This window comes from Punica granatum, chromosome 7 (genome assembly GCF_007655135.1).
Source record: "Punica granatum isolate Tunisia-2019 chromosome 7, ASM765513v2, whole genome shotgun sequence".
Classification (NCBI taxonomy): domain Eukaryota; kingdom Viridiplantae; phylum Streptophyta; class Magnoliopsida; order Myrtales; family Lythraceae; genus Punica; species Punica granatum.
The window spans coordinates 5,649,019-5,670,787 of NC_045133.1; the positions used below are offsets into that span (position 1 = coordinate 5,649,019).

The 21,769-nt window shown below is 40.1% G+C and overlaps 5 protein-coding genes across 10 annotated transcripts; 2 read left to right on the forward strand and 3 right to left on the reverse strand.

Annotated features, from left to right (window-relative positions):
* Window positions 1-1,126: 1,126 nt before the first annotated feature.
* Window positions 1,127-3,928, forward strand: LOC116215083. 2 transcript variants are annotated; one of them, XM_031550653.1, is made up of 7 exons: window positions 1,127-1,486; window positions 1,734-1,833; window positions 2,086-2,181; window positions 2,309-2,361; window positions 2,496-2,544; window positions 2,726-2,814; window positions 3,047-3,188. In XM_031550653.1, the coding sequence occupies exons 1-7, from the start codon at window positions 1,230-1,232 to the stop codon at window positions 3,051-3,053; spliced, it is 651 nt and encodes a 216-aa protein (XP_031406513.1). In that variant the 5' UTR covers window positions 1,127-1,229; the 3' UTR covers window positions 3,054-3,188. The 2 variants fall into 2 exon arrangements, with proteins under 2 accessions (XP_031406513.1, XP_031406512.1); XM_031550652.1 differs by having other exon boundaries at window positions 1,133-1,486; window positions 2,726-2,773; window positions 3,047-3,928.
* LOC116215084 (short-chain dehydrogenase reductase 3b-like) lies at window positions 3,152-3,784 on the reverse strand. The gene has a single exon (XM_031550654.1). The coding sequence runs from the start codon at window positions 3,554-3,556 to the stop codon at window positions 3,152-3,154; it is 405 nt and encodes a 134-aa protein (XP_031406514.1). The 5' UTR covers window positions 3,557-3,784.
* A 1,133-nt stretch (window positions 3,929-5,061) lies between the features above and the next one.
* Window positions 5,062-5,475, reverse strand: LOC116213717. The gene has a single exon (XM_031548755.1). It carries the CDS (start codon window positions 5,473-5,475, stop codon window positions 5,062-5,064), a length of 414 nt encoding a protein of 137 aa, XP_031404615.1.
* Window positions 5,476-7,530: 2,055 nt separating this feature from the next.
* LOC116215476 lies at window positions 7,531-11,150 on the forward strand. Of its 4 annotated transcripts, XR_004158468.1 has the most exons (9): window positions 7,531-7,905; window positions 8,143-8,242; window positions 8,509-8,604; window positions 8,732-8,784; window positions 8,935-8,983; window positions 9,169-9,216; window positions 9,490-9,564; window positions 10,470-10,652; window positions 10,884-11,150. XR_004158468.1 is itself a non-coding variant. In XM_031551196.1 (8 exons), the coding sequence occupies exons 1-8, from the start codon at window positions 7,649-7,651 to the stop codon at window positions 10,509-10,511; spliced, it is 720 nt and encodes a 239-aa protein (XP_031407056.1). In that variant the 5' UTR covers window positions 7,531-7,648; the 3' UTR covers window positions 10,512-11,150. The 4 variants fall into 4 exon arrangements, 3 of the variants coding, with proteins under 3 accessions (XP_031407056.1, XP_031407057.1, XP_031407058.1); XM_031551196.1 differs by having other exon boundaries at window positions 10,470-11,150; XM_031551197.1 differs by lacking the exons at window positions 10,470-10,652; window positions 10,884-11,150 and adding an exon at window positions 9,658-9,800 and having other exon boundaries at window positions 7,532-7,905.
* A 5,928-nt stretch (window positions 11,151-17,078) lies between these two features.
* Window positions 17,079-21,329, reverse strand: LOC116215456 (boron transporter 1-like). Of its 2 annotated transcripts, none has more exons than XM_031551167.1 (12): window positions 20,849-21,329; window positions 20,624-20,706; window positions 20,317-20,509; window positions 19,955-20,093; window positions 19,669-19,834; window positions 19,393-19,559; window positions 19,137-19,310; window positions 18,951-19,046; window positions 18,714-18,851; window positions 18,102-18,424; window positions 17,678-17,945; window positions 17,079-17,577 (listed from the first exon to the last, which is right to left on the reverse strand). In XM_031551167.1, the coding sequence occupies exons 1-12, from the start codon at window positions 20,950-20,952 to the stop codon at window positions 17,281-17,283; spliced, it is 2,148 nt and encodes a 715-aa protein (XP_031407027.1). In that variant the 5' UTR covers window positions 20,953-21,329; the 3' UTR covers window positions 17,079-17,280. The 2 variants fall into 2 exon arrangements, with proteins under 2 accessions (XP_031407027.1, XP_031407028.1); XM_031551168.1 differs by having other exon boundaries at window positions 18,102-18,421; window positions 20,849-21,328.
* Between the last annotated feature and the right edge of the window lie 440 nt (window positions 21,330-21,769).

Here is a 21,769-nt window from a genome sequence, read left to right on the forward strand (position 1 = left end):
AATATTTGGCCTTGTATAAACGTAAATAAAAATAATATTTTGTTAGTTGAATATATATATATACTTTTGTACCATACTGCTTAATCATTTGAAAAATTGTTTTTTTTTAATTGTGAAGAAAGAAAGAGAAATGAGTTTTAAAATATTTTCCTGTAAAATTCTATGGATCAAACATGACTCAATTATAGTTTCTTCTCAAAACTCTCATTAGCTTAATGTATAGATAGATAAATTATAGATTATTTTTTATTAATATTTTTGGGAGAAGTAAGGGTTAATAATAATAAAAATTTAAAGTTTTCACATTTTTACGATTTTGGCACGAACTTTTTCTTTAGCCAATTAAATCACAAACTGTCGATTTAATAACAATATTAGCATACCGTCAATTTCTCCGTTAATTTGAACCGAAATTGCTGACATATACTTGATGATGCCACGTGGCATATGTAATTTGCCGAGTGGGGCCCACTTTTTTAAAAATAAAATTATTCATATAATTAAAGAAAAGAAAAAAAAGGTCGTAGGGCCGATTGTGAAGAGGAGAGGCGGTCGGCGATGGGAGCCTCGACTCCAGCCCCCATCCCCCAATTTGGACCGTCAATGACCTTTGCTGTCTTGGGGGTTTTTCGATTTTGATCGGTGGAGTCCTTCACGCCGACCTCCACCCCCCAATTGGGATCGCTAGCGACCTTTGTTGTCTCCAGCGACCCCTATATAGGGGGTGGTGGCCGGCGTCGAGGCCCACACTACTGGCCACCTCCCCTTCTCCTCTCTTGCCGATTTTTTTTTCCTTTTAGTCATTAACTCGAGAACAAAAGTTAACTCAATTATTTTTCTTTTTCTATCAAAACTATCTTTCTTTCCTAATTAACTATTCATGCGAGAACTACAGTACTTCGATTAATGTGAACTTAATATATATAAGATGGATTACAACCATTTGACATCTATATGGTGGCATGTTTTTTTTCTTGGTGAATATTTGATGTAAAATTGAAAAATATGAATAAGTATCCTACTCGGCCGGATAACCCGTTGGGTTTCTATTTAGATAATTTGGTTAAGGAAAATAAAACGAAAAAATTGAGAAACTATGAAAAATGCTGCCAGGTGTCAAAACATGATTTGGTGAGGTGAACGACAGAGTGCGATTCACAGAGAGAGAGAGAGTGAACCGGTAGACTATCGGGTCGCCTTCTCCGCCTCCGTCAGGCCACCGGGCAGTCATGCCTGCGACCACGACGGCTTCACTCCCCTGTTCCTCCCACTTGCTCCGTAGACTACGTCGACAAGGCTTAAGATCCTCCATCCTCTCCTTCAGCTCCACTCCCATCTCTAGAACTCACTCCTCCCCTTCTCCCCCTTCTTCCAGCTCCTCCATTTTTGGCCAGAAGCAGATCGCTTCTGTAAGGAAGCAGCCCCCTCATGGCGGCCGCTCCTTCTTCCGGCCCTTCTCCCCTGTCATGGAGTGGCAGGAATGCACGTAATCTCTTCCCCAGCTTCATATCTCTGTTCCTGAACTGATTGCATTGTGTGAAGATTGAAATTTGTTATCCAATATTTTGGTTTTGTTGATAATCTTCGATTCCGTGATCGCATTGTTTGCGATTGAGTCATTCTCTATGCTTGGCCGGTGCTGATTATGCTACGTCAGTGCAATTTTTTTGACATTGTGGTGGATCCTGCTTTGTGCTTCGATCGGATGTTCTGATAATGCGGGCCGATTCCAGGGTTAAGGTGGAGATTGATGTGCCGACTTCAGTTGCCTATAAGTGCTACTCCGATCTTGAAGCAATTCCCCAATGGATGCCTATTATTTCGACTGTAAAGGTCGGGCATTGGGCATTTCCTTTTTGTTAGAGGCAGTGAATAAGATTCGCATACTATGCTTAGTGAATTCTATGGCCAATGATGTGGATAGATATTGCCTCCCATGTGTTTGATTACACCATGAATCCTTCTTGGTTTTTTGTTATTGGAAAAACTTTGTAGCATTAGATATGGAATTATTAGGGAAGCAGGTAGAAACATTCTTAAGTCGGCTTCGTACTGGAGAATCTTATGGGTTGATGAAAATGGCAGATATTGGAAGACCAACCCGATTTATCAAGATGGTCCCTAAAGTATAAAGCCTTTGGTCAAGACTTCGAGTACTCTTGGCTTGCTCGGTTTATGCAGGTAAACATCATGGAACGAGACTCCAACTGAACTGCTAGTTACCTTTCTCCCCTCTTGCAGTCACGTTTGCAATATCTTCTGATAGATCTGCAAGTGGAGTTATATCCTTCTTCCATAATTTGTGCAGCCAATCCCAAATCAGAAGATGCATTGGCGGTCGCTAGAAGGTGTTCCTAACAGGTAATATTCATGCCTGGAACCACCAAATTTGCATTCCATGTTGCTAATGCATTTGAGAGCTCCATTGTGATAGACAAACAAATAGAATGGGTTTTATCACTGTGGCCTTGACGGATTTATTTCTCGTGTCACAGAGGAGCTGTTCGGTTTTATCCCAAAGGTCCCTCTTCATGTTTAGTAGAAGTGAGCCTGCACTCTCTGAATTGTTCTTATGCCTAGTTCAGTTTGTGCTACAGAATGCCAATATTGATCAGACACAAGGAAATGGCATAGGGAGAAACTAACATGTGGTCTTTGATTTTCTCAATTCAATACCCAAGTTTATGCAAAGATTTAGTTACAGAGGAGATTTTTTCTGTTTCAGCTAACTGTTTCGTACGAAGTGCCTCAACTTCTAGTTCCTGTGGCATCTGTAAGCATTCTTGCCCCAGTCTATTTCCATTTTGCACTCAGGTTTGAAACTTTTTAAACAGCATTTCCCATTTAATAAATTAAAGCCTAATAGTAGTTGGATCATCTTCTTCTCCTGCCGAGCATTGTTACTAAACATGTCGAGAAGGGATTGCCGCTTCTCAAAATCTTAAATCTGATATTCTTTTTCATTATTGGAGTCTTCAGAAGTTTGCAAGAAGAAGGGTAATGAACTTTTCATCTGCTGACTTTTAGCTTTATGAATATTTTGTAGGCACTGAAACCTTTTATGGCAAGCTTACTCGAACGTGGTCTCGAGCGATTTGCAAGATTTGCTAAAAGCCACGAGGCAAGCTAAACAACCTGACCATCTCATTCGTCAGTCAACCTTCAATGTTATGCCCTTCAAGTCGCTCATGGCCTCCACGACAGCTGGCTCCAGATTCATCAGCCCGCATGCCATGGGAGCGGCTAGCCTGTATGGAGAGATGCAGTTGGCCCTGATCCCAAAGGCACCGAGCTCACTTGCTGCTGACCGGACTAGGCCAAGCAGCCCATGCTTCGACACAGTGTAGGGGTTGTGCCTCATGCCGGCTGGAATAGACAAGACACTGCCTGTGCAAACAATCGAGCTGCGGGTTTTACTAGCCACCATGGCCCTCGCTGCATGCTTGATTGCCAGAGCCGACCCCCGCAGGTTTACAGCTAGGGTGCAGTTGTACACGTCTATGTCCATGTCCGTGATGCTGGCCAGTGGTCCCATGATTCCGGCGGTGCTGTACATGACGTGCAAGGCTCCGTACTTCTCCACTGCATATGCCACCGTCTCCTTGACCTGCTTCTCATCTCAGACATCACATTGCCTGTAACTAGCCCGGTCAAAGCCAACTGAACTTGCAACTTGGTGACCGACTTCATCTTGGATGTCAGCAATGATGACATATGCACCATGCTCTGCAAACAGCCGTGCAGTGGCCTCGCCGGTCCCGCTGGCTGCACCGGTTATTATCGCCAACTTTTCCCAAGAACCCACGAGTGCCTAACACCATGATATTGTAATATAATGGTATGCGCGTAGATCAACAATATGAATGTACAAAGTTATGACCGTATGTATATCCTAATCATCAATCGTAATGATTATACGTACATATCATCCATGAAACGAGATCAATCCAAGTCTTGACGATCAATTTTGAAACACAGACCAACTTTGTTCACCTTTGTTTTGACATCTTGTCCAGTCGGCGGAGAGGTTGGGGATCTATTCGTGAACAGAAATTGTTTCTGGGAATGCTACTGAGAGTTGAATCTTGTCGAACTTCCAATGTGTTCATATAGGACCCGGGGGCATCTGCTTATATATAGTTAAAAATCTACCTGGGCGAGGTTCAATTTTTAATATTTCTATTTACTTTATTATTTTTTAAAATAATTCTGAAACGTTATGAACAAGGCATATATGTAGGACAAATACATGCAAGTCGTCCTGATTGAGAGAGCATAACCATTACTATTGACAGTACCATAGGAGATGAACCAAACATATGCGATGATCTTAGTACAAATTAATACTCTTAATATTACATAGAGTAAGAAAGACAATCTTATTATATATGGCCAGTCAATTTCATCCATCGCAATTGTTTCGTCTGCCTTTCAGTTCTATTTAATTATCGAGGGCACTTGGACTTAATGAGTCTGGTAATGTTTCGTATAGACAAATTAAATGGGTACGTAGCAGCCCGTGATGGACTCCATAGAAAAGACAACCGATCCCTTACGAAAAAATTTAAGTATGATTAATTGAATCTCAGCCCGAAATTGAAGGAGATATCTCGTGGCCCTCATAATTGAAAATACACAATTACTAGCAGCATGGTGATGAAAGTTCACCGGGACCCAACTTGACTGAGGGATCAAACCTTATGCAAGTCGGTTTCTGGCCTAGCTAGCTTGGGCTTACGAATGTCGAGTTATAGTATGTCACATGGTCCATCGACCCCGTCTTCCATGGAGCTATAAATACTCGGGCTTTTCTATTCAACGGGATCTTTTCCGCTCCAGGTTTCCAATTTCTAGCCTCAATCATTTTCGCTCGAACCTGGTTATCATCCTCATCGGAAACCATCACCGCCCCCACTTAGATGGCGAAGCCACCACAGGAGCCACCGCGAGGCTCTCAATTCTTCACCAATGGTCATCTCCACCGATATGAAAACGTTGACCCGTCACCATGAACTTCCAGCCCATGGATCTCCATCAGGCACATCATCATCATCTGAAGCATCATATTCGTGAATCATAGCTCTCATCACTGTCATCGGACTCATGAGCTAAGTGATCTAGCAGCCCCGAGGCAGAAAGGCCGACAAAATTCGAACCGGTTCTGCCATGGACAACCTGCCAAGTGATCAACCGATGACTGGAGACGGCGTTGTTCAGCTCCAATTTCCGTGACCCCTTGGTCTTGTCCTTGGATTTCTGGACAGGACCCATTTGGCACTCGGTGCACTGGGCCTTGCCACACTTGCCCGTGAATTTGGAGTGGTTGACGGGCTTCGACCGCACTTTGGCATATGAGCCGACAGCTGGGAGCGAATCCAATCTGTGGGCAGGTTGGGATCCCTCCAGAGGGCTAGACGGCACGGGCAGGACCAAGCAGGTTCGGACCGTCCCCTGTTGCCGCCCCTGTCCCTTCATCCTTCTTGGACAATTGTGGGCTGAAATGGAAGGTTATATGATGAACTGAAGAAAAAAACTCCTTATATAGACAGGGAGGTACAATTGTTAGAAACTCGGAAGCTGGGATGGAGGAAAATTCTTTAAGAGTCAAGGAGTTTGTTGACTGGTTATAGTTCTTGAGGAGCAAGGCATTGCGATGGGATGAAAAGTCGAGTCAACCATTTCTTGGGTCAATAACTTCGGCTATGAACTATTTATTTGCACTTTAGGGACCTAAAGGTTGATTCGATATGATCACGGGTATCTTCAATCTTGTCTGTTTGTGCAATACCCTTCTATAGCCGGTGCTTCCGGTGACAGGAAGAGGAAGTGGGGGGCTTGGGCCGTCGCCGGCGACCGTCCGAGGTTTCTGGTGGCCTAAATAGCTGCAGGTGATTTTTATTTCCACTTCGGGGCAATGCCTCTCTTCGGTGAAGTCGGATATAGCATTGGGGATTTTGTAGTTTGTCACTGTGCTGGGCCGCGTCCTAAATAGCCGTTCTTTCTTGGGGGTAAAATATCACTGAGGAGAAGATGGTTATCTTTGGAGAAGTAGGATTATGACATGAAATGGTATGGGACTCAGACTTGTAATCATAGGATTAAAGTTTTTAATCAATAATTTGTAGATTTTATTTATTATTATTAATGTTACGCTGTCAAAAATTACACTGACTTATAATCATAATCATAAACTACGTGTATAAATTCAATGATATAGTTATTTCTAGCTGAATTTCGATTGATCAATGAGGATATAAAGACAAATTAATATATCGAATTAAAATTTTATATATGATAGAGTAAAAGATATTCCATATAAAAGAAATTTTTATAGAGGATGGTGACGTTTAGAAAATTGAAAATAAAGAATCAAATGAAAATAAAATTAGAAAGATTAATATCTTTTCATATAAATAATATTTGGCCTTGTATAAACATAAATAAAAATAATATATTTTTAGTTAAATATATATATATACACACTTATGTACCATACTATCTAACCATTTGAAAAAAAGTGTTTTCTTTTTAGTTGTGAACAAAGAAAGAGAGATGAGTTTTAAAATATTTTTGAATATTTTACTATAAAATTTCTATGGAAAAAATTCTCGTTAGAGCTCTCATGTAGCTTAATATATAGATAAATAAATAAAGAATGTGAAGAAGAAGAAAGGTGGCTAGTGGTGGGAGCCTCAATGCCGACCCCCACCCCCCAAATTGGGGTCGTCAACGACCTTTGTTGTCTTGGCATCTTTCGATTCCGATCGGTAGGAGCCTCGACGTCAGCCCCCCCCCCCCCCCCCCCCCCCCCCCCCCCCCCAGTTAGGGTCATCGACGACCTTTGCTGTCTCTAGCGGACCCAATTAGGAGAAGGGAAGGGGGTAGGGATCGACGTCGAGACCTCTATCGTTGGCTACCTCCCATCCTCCTCACTTTGCGGTTTTTTTTTCCTTTTTTGTTATTTTTTTAAATTTCAGAATATTTTTTATTTTTTTAAAAAAATATAGGATCCACTCGGCCAATCACCGTGTGCTATGTGACACCGTCATTTGCATGTAAGCAATTTCGATTAAAATTAATGGAGATATTGACAGTGTGTTAACATTGTTATCAAATCGTAGTTTGTGATTTAATTAGCTGAAAGAAAAAATTCGTTTTAAAATCGTTAAAATGTGAAAATTTTAATTTTTTTTGTTATTAACCCGAGAAGAAAAGTTAACTCAGCTATTTTTCTTTTTCAGTCAAAAACTATATTTCTTTCCTAATTAACTAATCATGCGAGAACTAAAGTACTTCGATTGATATGAACTTAACATATATAAGATGGATTACACCCATGTGACATCAAACATCATCCATCTATATGGTGGCATGTTTTTTTCTTGGTGAACGTTTGATGTAAAATTGAAAAGTCGGTTATATGAAGTATCCTACTCGGCAGGATAACATGTTGGGTTTCTATTTAGATAATCTGGTTAAGGAAAATAAAAAAAAGTTGAGAAATTATGAAATGCTGCCAGGTGTCAAACATGATTTGGTGTGGTGAACGACAGTGTGCTATTCAGGGAGAGAGAGAGAGAGAGAGAGAGAGAGAGAACGGTAGACTATCTGGTCGCCTTCTCCGCCTCCGTCGGGCCACCGGGCAGTCATGTCTGCGACCACGACGGCTTCACTCCCCTGTTCCTCCCACTTGCTCCGTAGACTACATCGACAAGGCTTAAGATCCTCCATCCTCTCCTTCAGCTCCATTCCCATCTCTAGAACTCACTCCTCCCCTTCTCCACCTTCTTCCAGCTCCTCCATTTTTGGCCAGAAGCAGATCGCTTCTGTAAGGAAGCAGCCCCCTCATGGCGGCCGCTCCTTCTTCCGGCCCTTCTCCCCTGTCATGGAGTGGCAGGAATGCACGTAATCTCTTCCCCAGCTTCATATCTCTGTTCCTGAACTGATTGCATCGTGTGAAGATTGAAATTTGTTATTCAATATTCTGGTTTTGTTGATAATCTTCGATTCCGTGATCGCATTGTTCCCGATTGAGTCATTCTCTATGCTTGGCTGGCGCTGATTATGCTACGTCAGTGCAATTTTTTTGACATTCTGCTTTGTGCTTAGATCGAATGTTCTGATATCGCATGGCGATTGCAGGGTTAAGATGGAGATTGATGTGCCGACTTCGGTTGCCTATAAGTGCTACTCCGATCGTGAAGCAATTCCCCAATGGATGCCTTTTATTTCGACTGTAAAGGTCGGGCATTGGGCACTTCCTTTTTGTTATAGGCAGTGATGATTGTTTCTCGAATAAGATTCGCATACTGTGCTTTGTGAATTCTATGGCCAAAGATGTGGATAAATATTGCCTCCCATGTGTTTGATTACACCATGAATCCTTCTTGGCTTTTTGTTATTGGAAAAACTTAGTAGCATTAGATGTGGAATTATTAGGGAAGCAGGTAGAAACATTCTGAAGTTGGCTTCGTACTGGAGAATCTTATGGGTTGATGAAAATGGCAGATATTGGAAGACCAACCCGATTTATCAAGATGGTCCCTAAAGTATAAAGCCTTTGGTCAAGACCTCGAGTACTCTTGGCTTGCTCGGAATATGCAGGTAAACATCATGGCACGAGACTCCAACTGAACTGCTAGTTTTCTTTCTCCCTTCTTGCAGTCACGTTTGCAATATCTTCTGATAGATCTGCAAGTGGAGTTATATCCTTCTTCCATAATTTGTGCAGCCAATCCCAAATCAGAAGATCCATTGGCGGTCGCTAGAAGGTCTTCCTAACAGGTAATATTCATGCCTGGGACCACCAAATTTGCAATCCATGTTGTTGCTAATGCATTTGAGAGCTCCATCGTGATAGACAAACAAATAGAATGGGTTTTTATCGCCGTGGCTGGTTTCAGAACCTTGACAGATTTATTTCTCGTGTCACAGAGGAGCTGTTCGGTTTTATCCCAAAGGTCCCTCTTCATGTTTAGTAGAAGTGAGCCTGCACTCTTTGAATTGTTCTTATGCCTTGTTTTGTCAATTCGTGCTACAGAATGCCAATATTGATCAGACACAAGGAAATGGCATAGAGAGAAACTAACATGTGGTCTTTGATTTTCTCAATTCAATACCTCAAGTTTATGCAAAGATTTAGTTACAGAGGACATTTTTCTGTTTCAGCTAACTGTTTCGTATGAAGTTCCTCAACTTCTATTCCCTGTGGCATCTGTAAGCATTCTTGCCCCAGTTTATATCCATTTTGCACTCAGGTTTGAAACTTTTGAAACAGCATTTCCCATTTAATTAATCAAAGCCTAATAGTAGTTGGATCATCTTCTTCTCCCGCCGAGCATTGTTACAGAACACGTTGAGAAGGGATTGCCGCTTCTCAAAATCTTAAATCTGACATTCTTTTTCATTATTAGAGGCTTCAGAAGTTTGCAAGAAGAAGGGTAATGAACTTTTCATCTGCTGACATTTAGCTTTATGAATATTTTGCAGGCACTGAAACCTTTTCTGGCAAGCTTACTCGAACGTGGTCTCGAGCGATTTGCAAGATTTGCTAAAAGCCATAAGGCAAGCTAAACAACCTGACCATCTTATTCGTCAGTCTTTGGAATTCGTTAGCAATTGATGCTTGAATACTTTTCATTTTTACATCTTTTCCAGATAGATGCAGCTAAGCTCTACCGTTTGTAAGAATCAATTCAAATAATGCATCTTTAACCTGTAAAGTTGTTGAACCTTTTTCGTTGAGTACATCTTTCTCAACATCTCATTCATCAAGATACGTGAAAGTTATATCTTCTCAATAGGTTGCACTCTGGGATGTTCTGCATAGGTTTCAACTTCTCTTTGACGAGGTTTTTACAATCTTAGCAACATAAATAAGGCCGAGTTTCTCCTGAAATCTAGAACTCGACATCGTGGCTCATAGTGCTTGATGCGAGTGGTATGTCTATGAGTAGCTCAAATATATGTTCGGTGCGAAGCTAAATGCTTGTGGCTAATAAACTTGAAGCTCTGATTTCTTATATTGAATTCATGGAGGGAAAAAAAAATGCTTATATTGAAGATCTCTGCTAGACGAGAGTTGTGAAAGAGGAGCCAAAACTATCATAAAAATAGTATTAGCATTATGAAACATAATATTTCGACCAGATCCACTTGCCATTGTCTAGAGAGAATATTGAGAAATAATTACTCCTCGATGATGCAAGTGAGGTCAAGTCAATGGGTCAAGTGAATACATTCAATTATACGTGATTTTAAATTAGAAGAATTTTTAAATTAATTATTAGGAGAACACTCACGTATGATGTATGCATTTAAATGTCTCTTATGACAATAAATAAAGGTACACAGATTACAAGAGATAATTGAACTAACTTGCTATTAATCAGATATAAGAATGATGCTTCTCGACCACTCAATACTTTTTAGTTATTCCAATTGCTAATCCCTCGATGTGTAATGGGCAGAAAAACACTGCAAGGGACCAAGGATCATGGAAAATCGATTAGCAGCAGAAGAAAAGAAAAAATATTCTTAATTACCAAGGAAATTGTGAAGGGCCGATTGAGCAAAACATGGACAGGCTCGCATTTGGGCCAATCTTTCACTTTAGGTCTCACATCCTGGCCCAAGACACCCTACATAACAAGGTGGAGTTGAAGGTTTCTTGTTATTATCATTATTATTATTTTTTTCTCTCTCGAGGTCAATGGGTCTAGTATAGGGAAACGGAAACGTCAAATAAAGGGAAAAGGGTGGTGCGAGGGGGATCATAGGGATGCGAATGGTGATTAAGTCTGCACCTTTGTGCATAATATCGGGTTCGCCTTATCTATTACTGCTGAACTCTAAGGCGTTTTGTCTCGGTCGAACTTGCTTAGGCTCTTGAGATAGCTCACCAGCTCATTTCTGGAGATGGACAGTGTTCTCCGATACTTCGAGGACTTCCCAGGAGAATTTAGGACACTCTTCAGCAGAGAATATCGGAAGGTTAGGGTGCAAAAGAACGTACCTCCCGCGTAGGAAAGTTCTGTGCAAATTGCCTCGTGAAATGAGTGATCTATTTTCCTTTTACGTGTTCATGTTTTTAATTCCATACCTAAAGGTTTCAGTCATATGTTATTACAGAGACCTTGCCCAAGTTTCTACCCCCGCCTTTGCATATATTTTTAAATTTTAGTTTGGTTGTGGTCCCTCTTCTACTGAGAAAGGGGATATCAAAAGTTTCACCGATAATAATCGAATATGAAATCTCTTGCTTTTAGGTAAAAACATGTGCCAAGTATCACAGTCCCTTTCTCAACCTCAAGGCTTCATTTTTCTTAAAAATTGTGCTTTGAAAATTAACAATTTGCTCGATGATAAACCTTGAGCTCAATTTAAGTTCAGAACTAGTTGTGGGAAGAAATCCTCATGACGCAGAAGAGTCGCCCGGACCAGTCTAAGAAGATATTAGGTTAGATCAAAAGCCTAGACCTCTTTGAATTAGGCGACAAATTATCTATTAGACCGTTTAAATCCTTGTGCAATTCCATGGCTTTGCTCCCGGTCCTACCTTCACCATGTGCATCTCTTGTGTTCTTTGCAGTTGCCCTCAATCGATCAATAGGAATGTACTTTATCATGGAGAGACAGAATATATAGTACGGCGAAGATCAACATGTTCATCATGAACTACGAGGTCATCAGAAGATGAGGTTGTCATAGACTAAAACGATGTTTTTCTAGGAAGGAAGTCCACCACGTATGAAAAATACAGGATGGAGATATATCGAGCCGGCTCCCATATATTTCAATGGGGTCAAGGACATAATAGATGTGCATGCTCGATTTTTTGGACTGATAAAAGATGGAACGAGGGAGGAGAAGGGGGCCATATTGATATCATCCTTTGACCCCCAACCCTCCTAAATTCTGATTTTCGCTGACGGCAATATGTGTATAAAGAGTCGAAAATAATGCCAAAAACAGGAAAAGGGGTAGAACGGATGAATCTCCACATTAAGTCAAAGTTGATTTATGCAAGAAAAGAACAGACTTTGGACCTTCACGGCCTTTTACATATTTCTCGGGAAATTTATACGGTTCCGAGGCGAAACCGATTTAGGGTAACATAGTCGACTGAAAATATAACATAGTCAATTGCTCTTTATTCAAATCAATTATGTTTATTTTATAGTCAATTATATTATCCTCGACCTGTTCCGGTCCTCAACCGGATAAGCTTCCCATTTCTAGTCGCCGAGAAATTCTGTTCTTTATTAGATGGGATTGCCTTTTTTTTTATTATATATATATAATAAAGAAAATGATGATTTGGATTGATGGACAGTCACATTCTTTACGTGCAATTTATTTCACGGAAGCGACCACCACCGAGACATTAGCGGGACCAAAAGGGCGAGTTTCTGGAGCAACCATAGGCTGAGTACTGTGCATAACCTCGAACAGTCAGACGTCATACGTACAAATCTTGCGTTCGGAGGGGATTACGTGTGGGTTAATCACTTTTTCTTTCCGGTGGAGTACATGATGAATCCTCAAAAGAAAAAGAAAAAGAAAAGAAGGGGGGTAAAATCACTCGTGTATGGGGATAAGTAAGATGTTTTCTTTCAATTACACTATGAAGTATAGTCAATCATATGTCGTTTTCTACGGAAAAAGGTATTTTATACGCTGAGATACGATTACTGGTATCACAAAAATTAGCAAGTACTCTTTTAGAATTCAAAATCTGTTCGGATGACCGTCAAAGGTAGGAATCTAATGGTTAACAATCCTGCTATCACGTAATTTAATAATTCAAAGGTCTCAAATTCAAATTTAATAATTCAAAGGTCTCAAATTCAAATTCCCTCTAGTGTATTTGTCAAAAACATTTGCTAATTGTGTGCGTTTTGACTTGAACTTTGGGAACCGCCAACTTCTGTAAACTATATTAAGTCTTTGATTGTGCTATATTGATGGGATCAGTGCTTGCACTTATTTTTCATTTCCTTTAGCTTATGTGGGTTGGTAGTCGTAGGATTTGGAAGAGGTTGGCAAGACTGCATATTTTATGTATTTTTTTTTCTCGCCACAAATCTATACCAATTATTAAGTGCAATTATTCATTTCATTTTCAAATTGATACACGTATTCATCGTATGTCCTAGGGACACAAGTGAGTTCATATTGAAATACTACAATCTGATGTCAAAATAAAAATATAACTTTTCAAAATAAGATGCGCAAACTTCCTCTCTCTCTCTCTCTCTAGCCCTATCTCTATTTCTTTCTTATAGATCTAGCCGGAACCCAAATCGAAAGAACAGAAATATAATGGAAAAATGATAAATGACAGGCTGAGGCGGTGGAAAAAGAATGGGAAGGGTGATAGGGAGTGGGCAACTCTATTGTAAACAAGTTAAACATCCCATTTATCTGATCCTTTTCTATTTTCTACTATATAGACATACACATTATATTATATTATACAGATACATATATTTATATATATAATCAAGCGTCAGGAACCATTTTTATGTTTGTTTATATAATGGTATAAAATGGGTAAAAAAAACCAGGTTTCACAATTTTACTAGACAAATATCCGTGCTCGAATAGAATGCATGCATCCAATTGGCTTGAATTCATAAATAAGCTTGATATCAAAGAAACGAGCAAATTAAAGAAAAAATTAACAATTTTATCATCCAAATGAGAAATAACATGTAATTTCTTGATAAAAATGAGAAAAAGAAAGGTAAATTATGAGGCAATTCTAACGCTTTTATCATCCAAATGAGAAATAACATGTAATTTCTTGATAAAAAGGAGAAAAGGAAAGGTGAATTATGAGGCAATTCTAACACTTTTATCATCCAAATGAGAAATAACATGTAATTTCATGATAAAAAGGAGAAAAAGAAAGGTGAATTATGAGGCAATTCTAGCAGAGGGTTGATGGAACCGAGAGTGAGAGAAATCTATTCTTAATGGAACACTTACAAAGTTACAAATTTAACAGAAGAGTTTTCTATATTTTGGATTTTTATTTTTATTCTTTTCACTATGACTACGATGTGTTTGAGAATCATTTTCATTTGAGTGTGCTTGGCCTCAGAGGAAGGATAAAATTGAGAGTGAGAAAACCTAATGCTTGTAATGAAATAATCACACGTTTAACATACGAGTTTATAATTATATATTTTTCTAATGAAAGTTTACAATCATACATTTACCTATATTTTTTTCTTGCTAAAAACATGGGATTCCTGAGACTAACATCATTCAGGCCTTCATTTGGTTATAATCATGAAATACTTTTAATGAGTTTTAAAGTAATAAAAAGTAGGTAATATTATTTTATAATAAACTAATTTGACATTAGTTCATATCCTTATGATTACCTTTTTATATATATATATATATATATATATATTTTTTCTGTTACAAGAGAGGCTCGCAAGTCTAATATAATGAAATAGGAATCATAATAACTAGTAAAATGGTATGGATCCATTGAGTACCATACTTGGAACCTCCTAGTCATCAGACAAGAACGTGTGCCATTGCGCTCCACTCTCTTTTGATTACCTTTATATTTTTGTTTTTATGATCTGTATTGGCTAGACTAATACTCCTCATATTTAGGATATATTCTGTTCACCTCTTAACCACCTTCGCCTCTCTTGCCGGAAAATAATATATACCGCGTTCAATAATGGGAGATTAGTGCGATAGCACAAATCATTAACTCTGAAACTAAAAAGTCTCAAATTTGACTCTCTAATAGTAGAATTCTCGTTGTACATTTGTTTTGCCTTTTCTACTCCTTTAGTAGGGTTCTGGGCCTTCCTTAAAATAACCGAAGAGGAAAAAGAATATATATAATCCTTCTGGAACTGTCTTATGCCTTAAGGAAATCTTTTAATGCTTTTGTATGTTCATGCTCCAACTGTATTTCAGCCGAAAAAATGCAGAGCAAACTTGCCCAGGTAGATGAAACACAAAATATGTGCATCATAATAGGAGTACATGTCTGGATAGACCATTACGCTGAATTGATATAAGATGAGCTAAACAAACTGACATAGTAATAGTTATCTCATAACGATCACCCCTTTCTAAAGGATTTCACGTTGATCAGACGCTTTCCGACTGTGTTATTAATACTGTAACTTGGTATATCTCCCAGCTAAGGCCTTTACATAGCTAGGCGTGTAACCGGAGCTAAGATACTTGCAAGCTACTAAGACTCAGCTCAATAAATGCTCGAGATGGGTTTTTTTTTTTTTTTTCCGGTTACAAAGAAGGCTCAATGCCTAATACAATGAAAGAGAAATCTTAAATAACTAATAAAGAATTACAGTTAGTCCCATTAGGTATCGAACCGACGACTTCTAGGTCAACAGGTGAACAGGAGTGGAGCCACATGCCCCTGGGGGGGGGGGGGGGGGCGCAAGTGCCCCCTGAACTTTGATTTTTTTCCCCCAAAAGTATATTTATTTTATGAGTTTTTTCATGTAAAATTAGTATTTTCTCTCTGCTATATATATATATATATTTATATATTATTTATATCAAGTAATATTTTTATTCCCACTGGATGAAAATCTTGGCTCCGCCTCTTTAGATGAGGGTGTACGTCACTGCGTTACATCCTATTTTGATGAGTGATGGGCTTATTATTGCTCGGCTCGATTGACATACAAGCTTAGATGAGCTTACTTATAATAACTAAAAATATACTACTCTTAACTGAGCAAACCAGGCTCATGAGTTAGCACTAATATCACATATTCTTTTTATTTTCCTTCTATTGATTTTTAGCTAATTTAATCTGATAATTCTGACTGCTCCTATATTCTCGATTTTCTAGTTTAACTTTTTTATACAATATAAGTGATGGGATTGCGAAGATGAATATGTAAAATATATTATTTCGTATTCCATTGAGCTCCTAAGCAACTCGAGCCTGACCTTTTTTCACGAGGAGCCAAGCTTCAGATTCCCAATACTTGACTCGGCTCAGCTCAGTTACACCCATACTTGCAGCTGTATGCATCATTTCAGTAGCAGCCTTGCAACTGATGTGCAAATTGCAATGACCTTCTTTTGGAAGATTTCATGTCAATTATCCTTAAGTTGGTTTCCTTTTTTTTTTTTTTTGTTTTCCCAATGTTAAGGTCAACTTTCATGTCATGTCTTTTGGTTTGATACATCGAGGGTGGGATCAATATCATAGCATGATGTTGGACAGTCTTTTAGTTTCATTTAACGAACACCCAAAAACAATAGACCCAAAAAAAAAAAAAAGAGCCGAACCCCTTCAGTTTATGAAATCTCTAGAGAAGTACATGAACTCTTTCTTCTAATGAGGTATATGAGCAGTGAACCTTTAAGCTCCCAATGGTGAGTTCAATCAAAAGCCTACACAAAAGTTTCAATATATTTGATTCGCCACATTGCATTGAATTCATTCCTTCCTCATCGCAATCAAGCTTGTAGGACCCCCATGCCTGCCATGCCACTCGAGCGCCTCAATCACAAGAATTCTCCGCCGCGTCTTTTCTTCTCGTCGTACGCTTCAAAAGATCCTTTCCAGATGTCGTTTTAATCATCGATTCTCGGCCATCACTTTTATCTATGATGTCAATGGGATAGTTGACCCTGATGCATGGATTTAACTGTTCAATTGCTGTGGAGTTGCTTATTCGGGGCAGCGATACGATTTAGATTTGTGTTCTTGGAAAAGATCCCTCATCCATTCTGTTCCATTTCAGTTGGTGCAGTTGCAAGAATATGAAAAGTTTTGGCTGTGTTTTCGGATCTCTACATGTTTTTTGTTCAGTTCAGATGAAGCTGCACTCACTGATGACTAAACCCACCACGATTTGCTTGAGTGAAAGGTCGAGATGATGTGAAGGCTCGATTTTGACGACGTGTTATTCTATACTAGTCGTGTCAGAATATTGTTCGTCAATATCAAGTTGATTTTACGTGAATGTCCATATGAAAAGATCATCGGATGAAATTCCATAAGAGATAAATTTAGAAAAAACTGTTGTAGAGTTCTTTCTGGAGATTGAAAGCAGGGAAAATAAGGAGCAGTAATATTCCTCTATTCTGATTGATCAAACAGATACATATTGCTATGCTATTGTTACACGACATACAATCCAGCGAAAAAGATCAATGCCGAAGATTAAGATTTTACAACAAACGCTTTCATAGGACACGCTGATTTTAGAAATTAGGCACAGGATGAGCCTCTGTGGCTGAAAATTACGACTACTACTTTGAGTCAGCATTACTGCTCGGACTCTTCCCAAGAGTGGACTTCTTTTCTCTGCTACTGGGGCTGTATGGTCTGGTGTCGGGGCTTCTCTCCGCTCTCAGCTCGCTCATCCGAGGGCTGAACACTGCCCTTGGGCTCTGCAGATTCGTTATGACATCACGGGCAGGTGTTGTGGTGGAACTCGTGATTTTTGGGCTGCTCACATGCCTGAACTCACCGCGGCTCCTTGTGATAACCTCGTCGAGAATCTCCCCATCCCCTGCACAAGAAGCTCCCGTTCCAAGCTCTGATTCCTGGTTACACATAATACACGGGAAAGTTGAGAAATTCCTGGCGGTTAAAAACAAGAGAAGTTTTGTTCTCTCCGATGTTGTCGGAAAAGATGTGTCCTACCGCAGCCATATTGAAGGGCAATGCCGGTGCCTCCTCGTATTCGGCTGCATCGAGGTCCTGGAGGTGGGCCCCCTTGAAAAATTTTGGCAGGATGTACTGTCTAACTGGGACCAGAAGCATGATCATCAGAGGGAACATTACTCCCGCGATAGGGACCCAAGTCAGCCCGAAACACACGAGCAGGTAAGCCGTCTGAAACAGTGTGAATGTCACAATCGCCTTGAATGGCACGGTCTCGACAAATGTTGTGTGATACTCCTCAAGAACCCTGCACAATAATAGTAAATTGAGTCATTGAAAACTCAGATGGGATCCATTTCAGTTCGTTGCAGTTTAATTGAGGTCATTCAAGCTGAATTCTAGCAATTAACTGTCAGATGATAGTGGTAGATTTTGACCGAGTTAAAAGGGCCGGAGGATTTACTTGTATCTTCTGCTTGGAGCAGTGAAGAGTAACAGAATCCTTTCCCAGAATTGGTTTCCCGGTAAACTCTCGATGGCCATGAATGCAAAGTATCCCCAGAGGACTGATGTTGGAATCATCTTGAGGAAAGGCATCGCTGCAACGCAGCCTCCAACCATCATTGATTGCAGGAGGTTACTTAACCGTTGTTCCTTAACCTCCACGGGTAGAAGATCGTCAATCTCCTTCTCCACATCGAAAAGTGTCTCATCCACTGGGGCATCGAGTTGCCCAGTGCTAGCAGCGGTTTGTATGGTCGTCTCCTTCAGTTCCTTCAGTCCCTGCTTTACGAGTTTTTAGTAAGATTGTGCTGTATCGGCATTTCTCAGAGATCGTGCAATCCTGTCTTTGAAATGCACATAACCGTGGAGAAACGGAATCGGAATAAAAGTAGATCATATTTGTACTTTTTTGTAGTTCACTGTTTGGAATTTTCACCATTCCTACTTGGATTATACTCACGAGCTTTTAACGTTCAGTATACTGCAATCTCGATGTGCAATTGAAAGCAGAGAAAAAGGTTTACATCAGTATGCTATTTCAATGTGGAAAAGTAAAGGAAGGGACAACTACCAGAACAGTGGATTGCTGGTAGATGAGAGGAGTCTGCATCTGTCGATAAGCTTCCTGCATATTCCCATACAGCTGACCCAAGGTCGTGTTCTTCTTGATACTTTTCCGAGCAGTTGCCACTAGCCGGTTCCTGAGCAACTGCATAATTCCCGAGCAAAAAATTTAAAGCATGAGTTGCAAAATCCATAACTGATAATAATTTCTAGCTAGTGTCGTCAGCTTAGGAAGATTAATTACCTGGTGTTTGAGCGTAGCAAGACTCTTTGTATGCATCGGAGACTGTGGGATGACCCCATTTGATGGAGGGATTCCGATCAGACCGCACATTAAGGTCTGGGCGACCAAAAAACCGTCGAACATTTATTAGATTATTGTTAAAAAAGAAGGGGGGAAAAACGTAATCTCGAGGCAGAATTCACATACCAAGAAGCCCAAGAGAAGCAGGTCATAGTGGTACGAAGGAGGCTTCCTCAGGTTGAACTCTTTCTGCTGAGAAAGTTGGGATGCCACACTGTGGTCAAAGTAGTATAGAACAGCAATCATGGTTGCGGGAATGAAGGCCCCAATGATGTAGAAGATCGGGACATTCAGCATGTCCTGTCGGTTGAGAGCTCGAGTCAGTCCATAAAATGATTACAGATTTTGGGTTGGAAACTGGAGCTAATCAGTCATTCCATACCTTGACGACAGTCCAATTCCCATAGGCACCAGGGGACCATGGGTTGGGGCTGAAGAGCCGTCTCGGGATTCTGTCGGGAACAGTGTGTGATGGAATGTAAGAAACTGCTGTCCACACGAGAACCATAAGCGGCACTCCATAGTCCGCAATAAAGCTTCGAAGCCAGCCTGTCATATTCAGGGGAGTTAGCCCAAGGATATAAGTCCATATTCGTTTTGAGTTAGAGCACCTAACCAAGGTGTCGGGTTTTTTTAACTCATCACGTGGGTTGCTTACCTGTTCCATAACGCCAGGATCTTGCTTTACGGCTTCTCATAGCTGTGAGGAGGAGCCCGAACGAAAGGACCAGAGCGAACATCCCATTGGCAAACCTCCATGAAGGTATGTACTCTGTCTGGTTCAGGTCCTCTTGCTTAGGGATGCGGAACTCTTCGACTAGTCCCTGAGCGACCAAAACAGAACGAGGCAAGAGAAATTAATCGAACTCCTTCCAGATTGATCTGATCATCGTGCTGAGTGTAATTAGACTAAACAATGACTGATTAGAGGTCAAATTAATTACTTTGATGGCTTGCTGCATAAAGAGCATTGCTATAAGCAGACCAAACAATTCTCCGGCCACACGGGTGAACCGGTTTATTATCGAGCAAGCTCCAAGTATGGCCATTAGGAACAGCAAGGCTGCAGTCCATACACATACCCTACAATACATAGAATCATTCATTGGTACAAAGACAATCAAGTCAGACAAAATATAAGATAACGAAAAAATGTCCAGAAACTCGATCCGTCTGGTTTGCAAAAACAAGAAAATAAATCTCCGATACTGACAGCACGGTCTTGTAAAGTGCATTTTAAGGCTTTTTCTCAGTTATCTTTCTCATCTAATATAAATTTAAGAAAGTTAAAAAAGAATGCAATTACCAAGCTGTCCATGCGAGGAAGAGGTTCCTGCCCAGATCTGGTCTTTCCTTAGCAAAGTCGAACATGAAAGTGTACATGATCACAGTGGGCTCTGCAACTCCTAGGATCAGCAGAGGTTGTCCTCCCATGATCGAGTGGATGATCCCGCACACCGCTGTTGATGCTAAGGTTTGAACTGCCGTCAACACTCCCTCTGCACCAAATCCCATCCGGAAATTGAAAAAGAGAAAATACCAATGTGAGATTCTCGTTTTCCAGAAGATCTGATGGAAGATCATGGCAAGGCCATCTAGTCAGATTACGGTACCTGTGCTTCTCTCCAGCTGCTCTCCAAATGATATCACGGGGATCGCTGAGGCAAAGAAAATGTACGTTGTGGGAGCAAGAATCCTGCAGGAAAATACCCAAAACAAGTTCATGTCATGCAAACTCAATCGAGTCTTGGAATGGAATAATGGCCATAGAGAAAATGGATGGCCGTTTAAGCACAACTGGTTTCATTCCACAACATTTCGTTACTTTCGTAACATACCTGAATCCTGCTCGGAAGCCACCGGTCCAATCTTGCTTGTAACACATCAACCTTCCCCTAAGGTCATTCTTTATCCCCTGAAGGGGAACAAAAGTCTCCTCCATTGTTGATTCTTCTCTTCAATATGGAGTACGATATAAGAGGACGCCAACGACCTAAGGGGCGGTGTTCGGGCAGCAGTTCGGGACTGTCAGGACAATCCAATGAAACTACTGGGCACGGAACAAGCCATGCCCATCTCCATTGGTTTTCTTTTCCCTTCCTAAGCAAAGAATGGAGAGAGCAAGTTGACTAAGGCAAAGGAATGGGGTAATTGTTTTATAGGCCCAACAGCATGCAATGCATGATATTCAGATTCAGAGGTGTTTGTGTGTTTCTTTTGATGAATCAGACGATAAGAGTCGGAGTTTAATATTTAAAACATTGAGCGACATGACAGTGATGACCTTAGCCTTTTTTGTTTGGTACTTCAACTCCACTTGTGCAGAGAAGAGGGTAAGTAGCTGCTCCAATTTTATAAGCTCCAAAAAGTATTTTGTGCATGAGGAAAAAAGAAAGATAATAATAAATTCTTAAAAATAAATATGAAAATAAAAATAAATAGAATGAAAACAATGGAGGAGGTAGGATTGGGTGCAGGGAATAATGATGGCTATAATCAAAGATCTTCCATTACTGAACTTATTTGATGCTCTTAGAGCATTCTTATTCAGTCACACATCATATGAAAACAACTTAAAATGAAATTATATATATATATATATATATATGATCGATGTTGTTTTGCGAGACATGGGTCTGGTCAGACTTATTTAGGATGCAAATGACATGACCCAACCACCTCTTGGTGGCTGGTTCAACTATATGTTACAGATCGTGTATAAGACTACTGCAATTTAGGGGTCAGTTTGACGTCCATGG

Coding starts and splice junctions, on each gene's coding strand:
- LOC116215083 (XM_031550652.1), top strand. CDS start 1,230: ATGCCTGCGACCACGACGGCTTCACTCCCCTGTTCCTCCCACTTGCTC. Junction 2,362..2,495: donor CTAGAAGGTGTTCCTAACAG/GTAATATTCATG, acceptor CTCGTGTCACAG/AGGAGCTGTTCGGTTTTATC. Junction 2,774..3,046: donor TTCTAGTTCCTGTGGCATCT/GTAAGCATTCTT, acceptor AATATTTTGTAG/GCACTGAAACCTTTTATGGC.
- LOC116215084 (XM_031550654.1), bottom strand. CDS start 3,556: ATGTACAGCACCGCCGGAATCATGGGACCACTGGCCAGCATCACGGAC.
- LOC116213717 (XM_031548755.1), bottom strand. CDS start 5,475: ATGAAGGGACAGGGGCGGCAACAGGGGACGGTCCGAACCTGCTTGGTC.
- LOC116215476 (XM_031551196.1), top strand. CDS start 7,649: ATGTCTGCGACCACGACGGCTTCACTCCCCTGTTCCTCCCACTTGCTC. Junction 8,243..8,508: donor CTTTTATTTCGACTGTAAAG/GTCGGGCATTGG, acceptor TGAAAATGGCAG/ATATTGGAAGACCAACCCGA. Junction 9,217..9,489: donor TTCTATTCCCTGTGGCATCT/GTAAGCATTCTT, acceptor AATATTTTGCAG/GCACTGAAACCTTTTCTGGC.
- LOC116215456 (XM_031551167.1), bottom strand. CDS start 20,952: ATGGAGGAGACTTTTGTTCCCCTTCAGGGGATAAAGAATGACCTTAGG. Junction 17,946..18,101: donor GCTCCAAGCAGAAGATACAA/GTAAATCCTCCG, acceptor ATTATTGTGCAG/GGTTCTTGAGGAGTATCACA. Junction 17,578..17,677: donor TGCCCTTCAATATGGCTGCG/GTAGGACACATC, acceptor ATGTGTAACCAG/GAATCAGAGCTTGGAACGGG.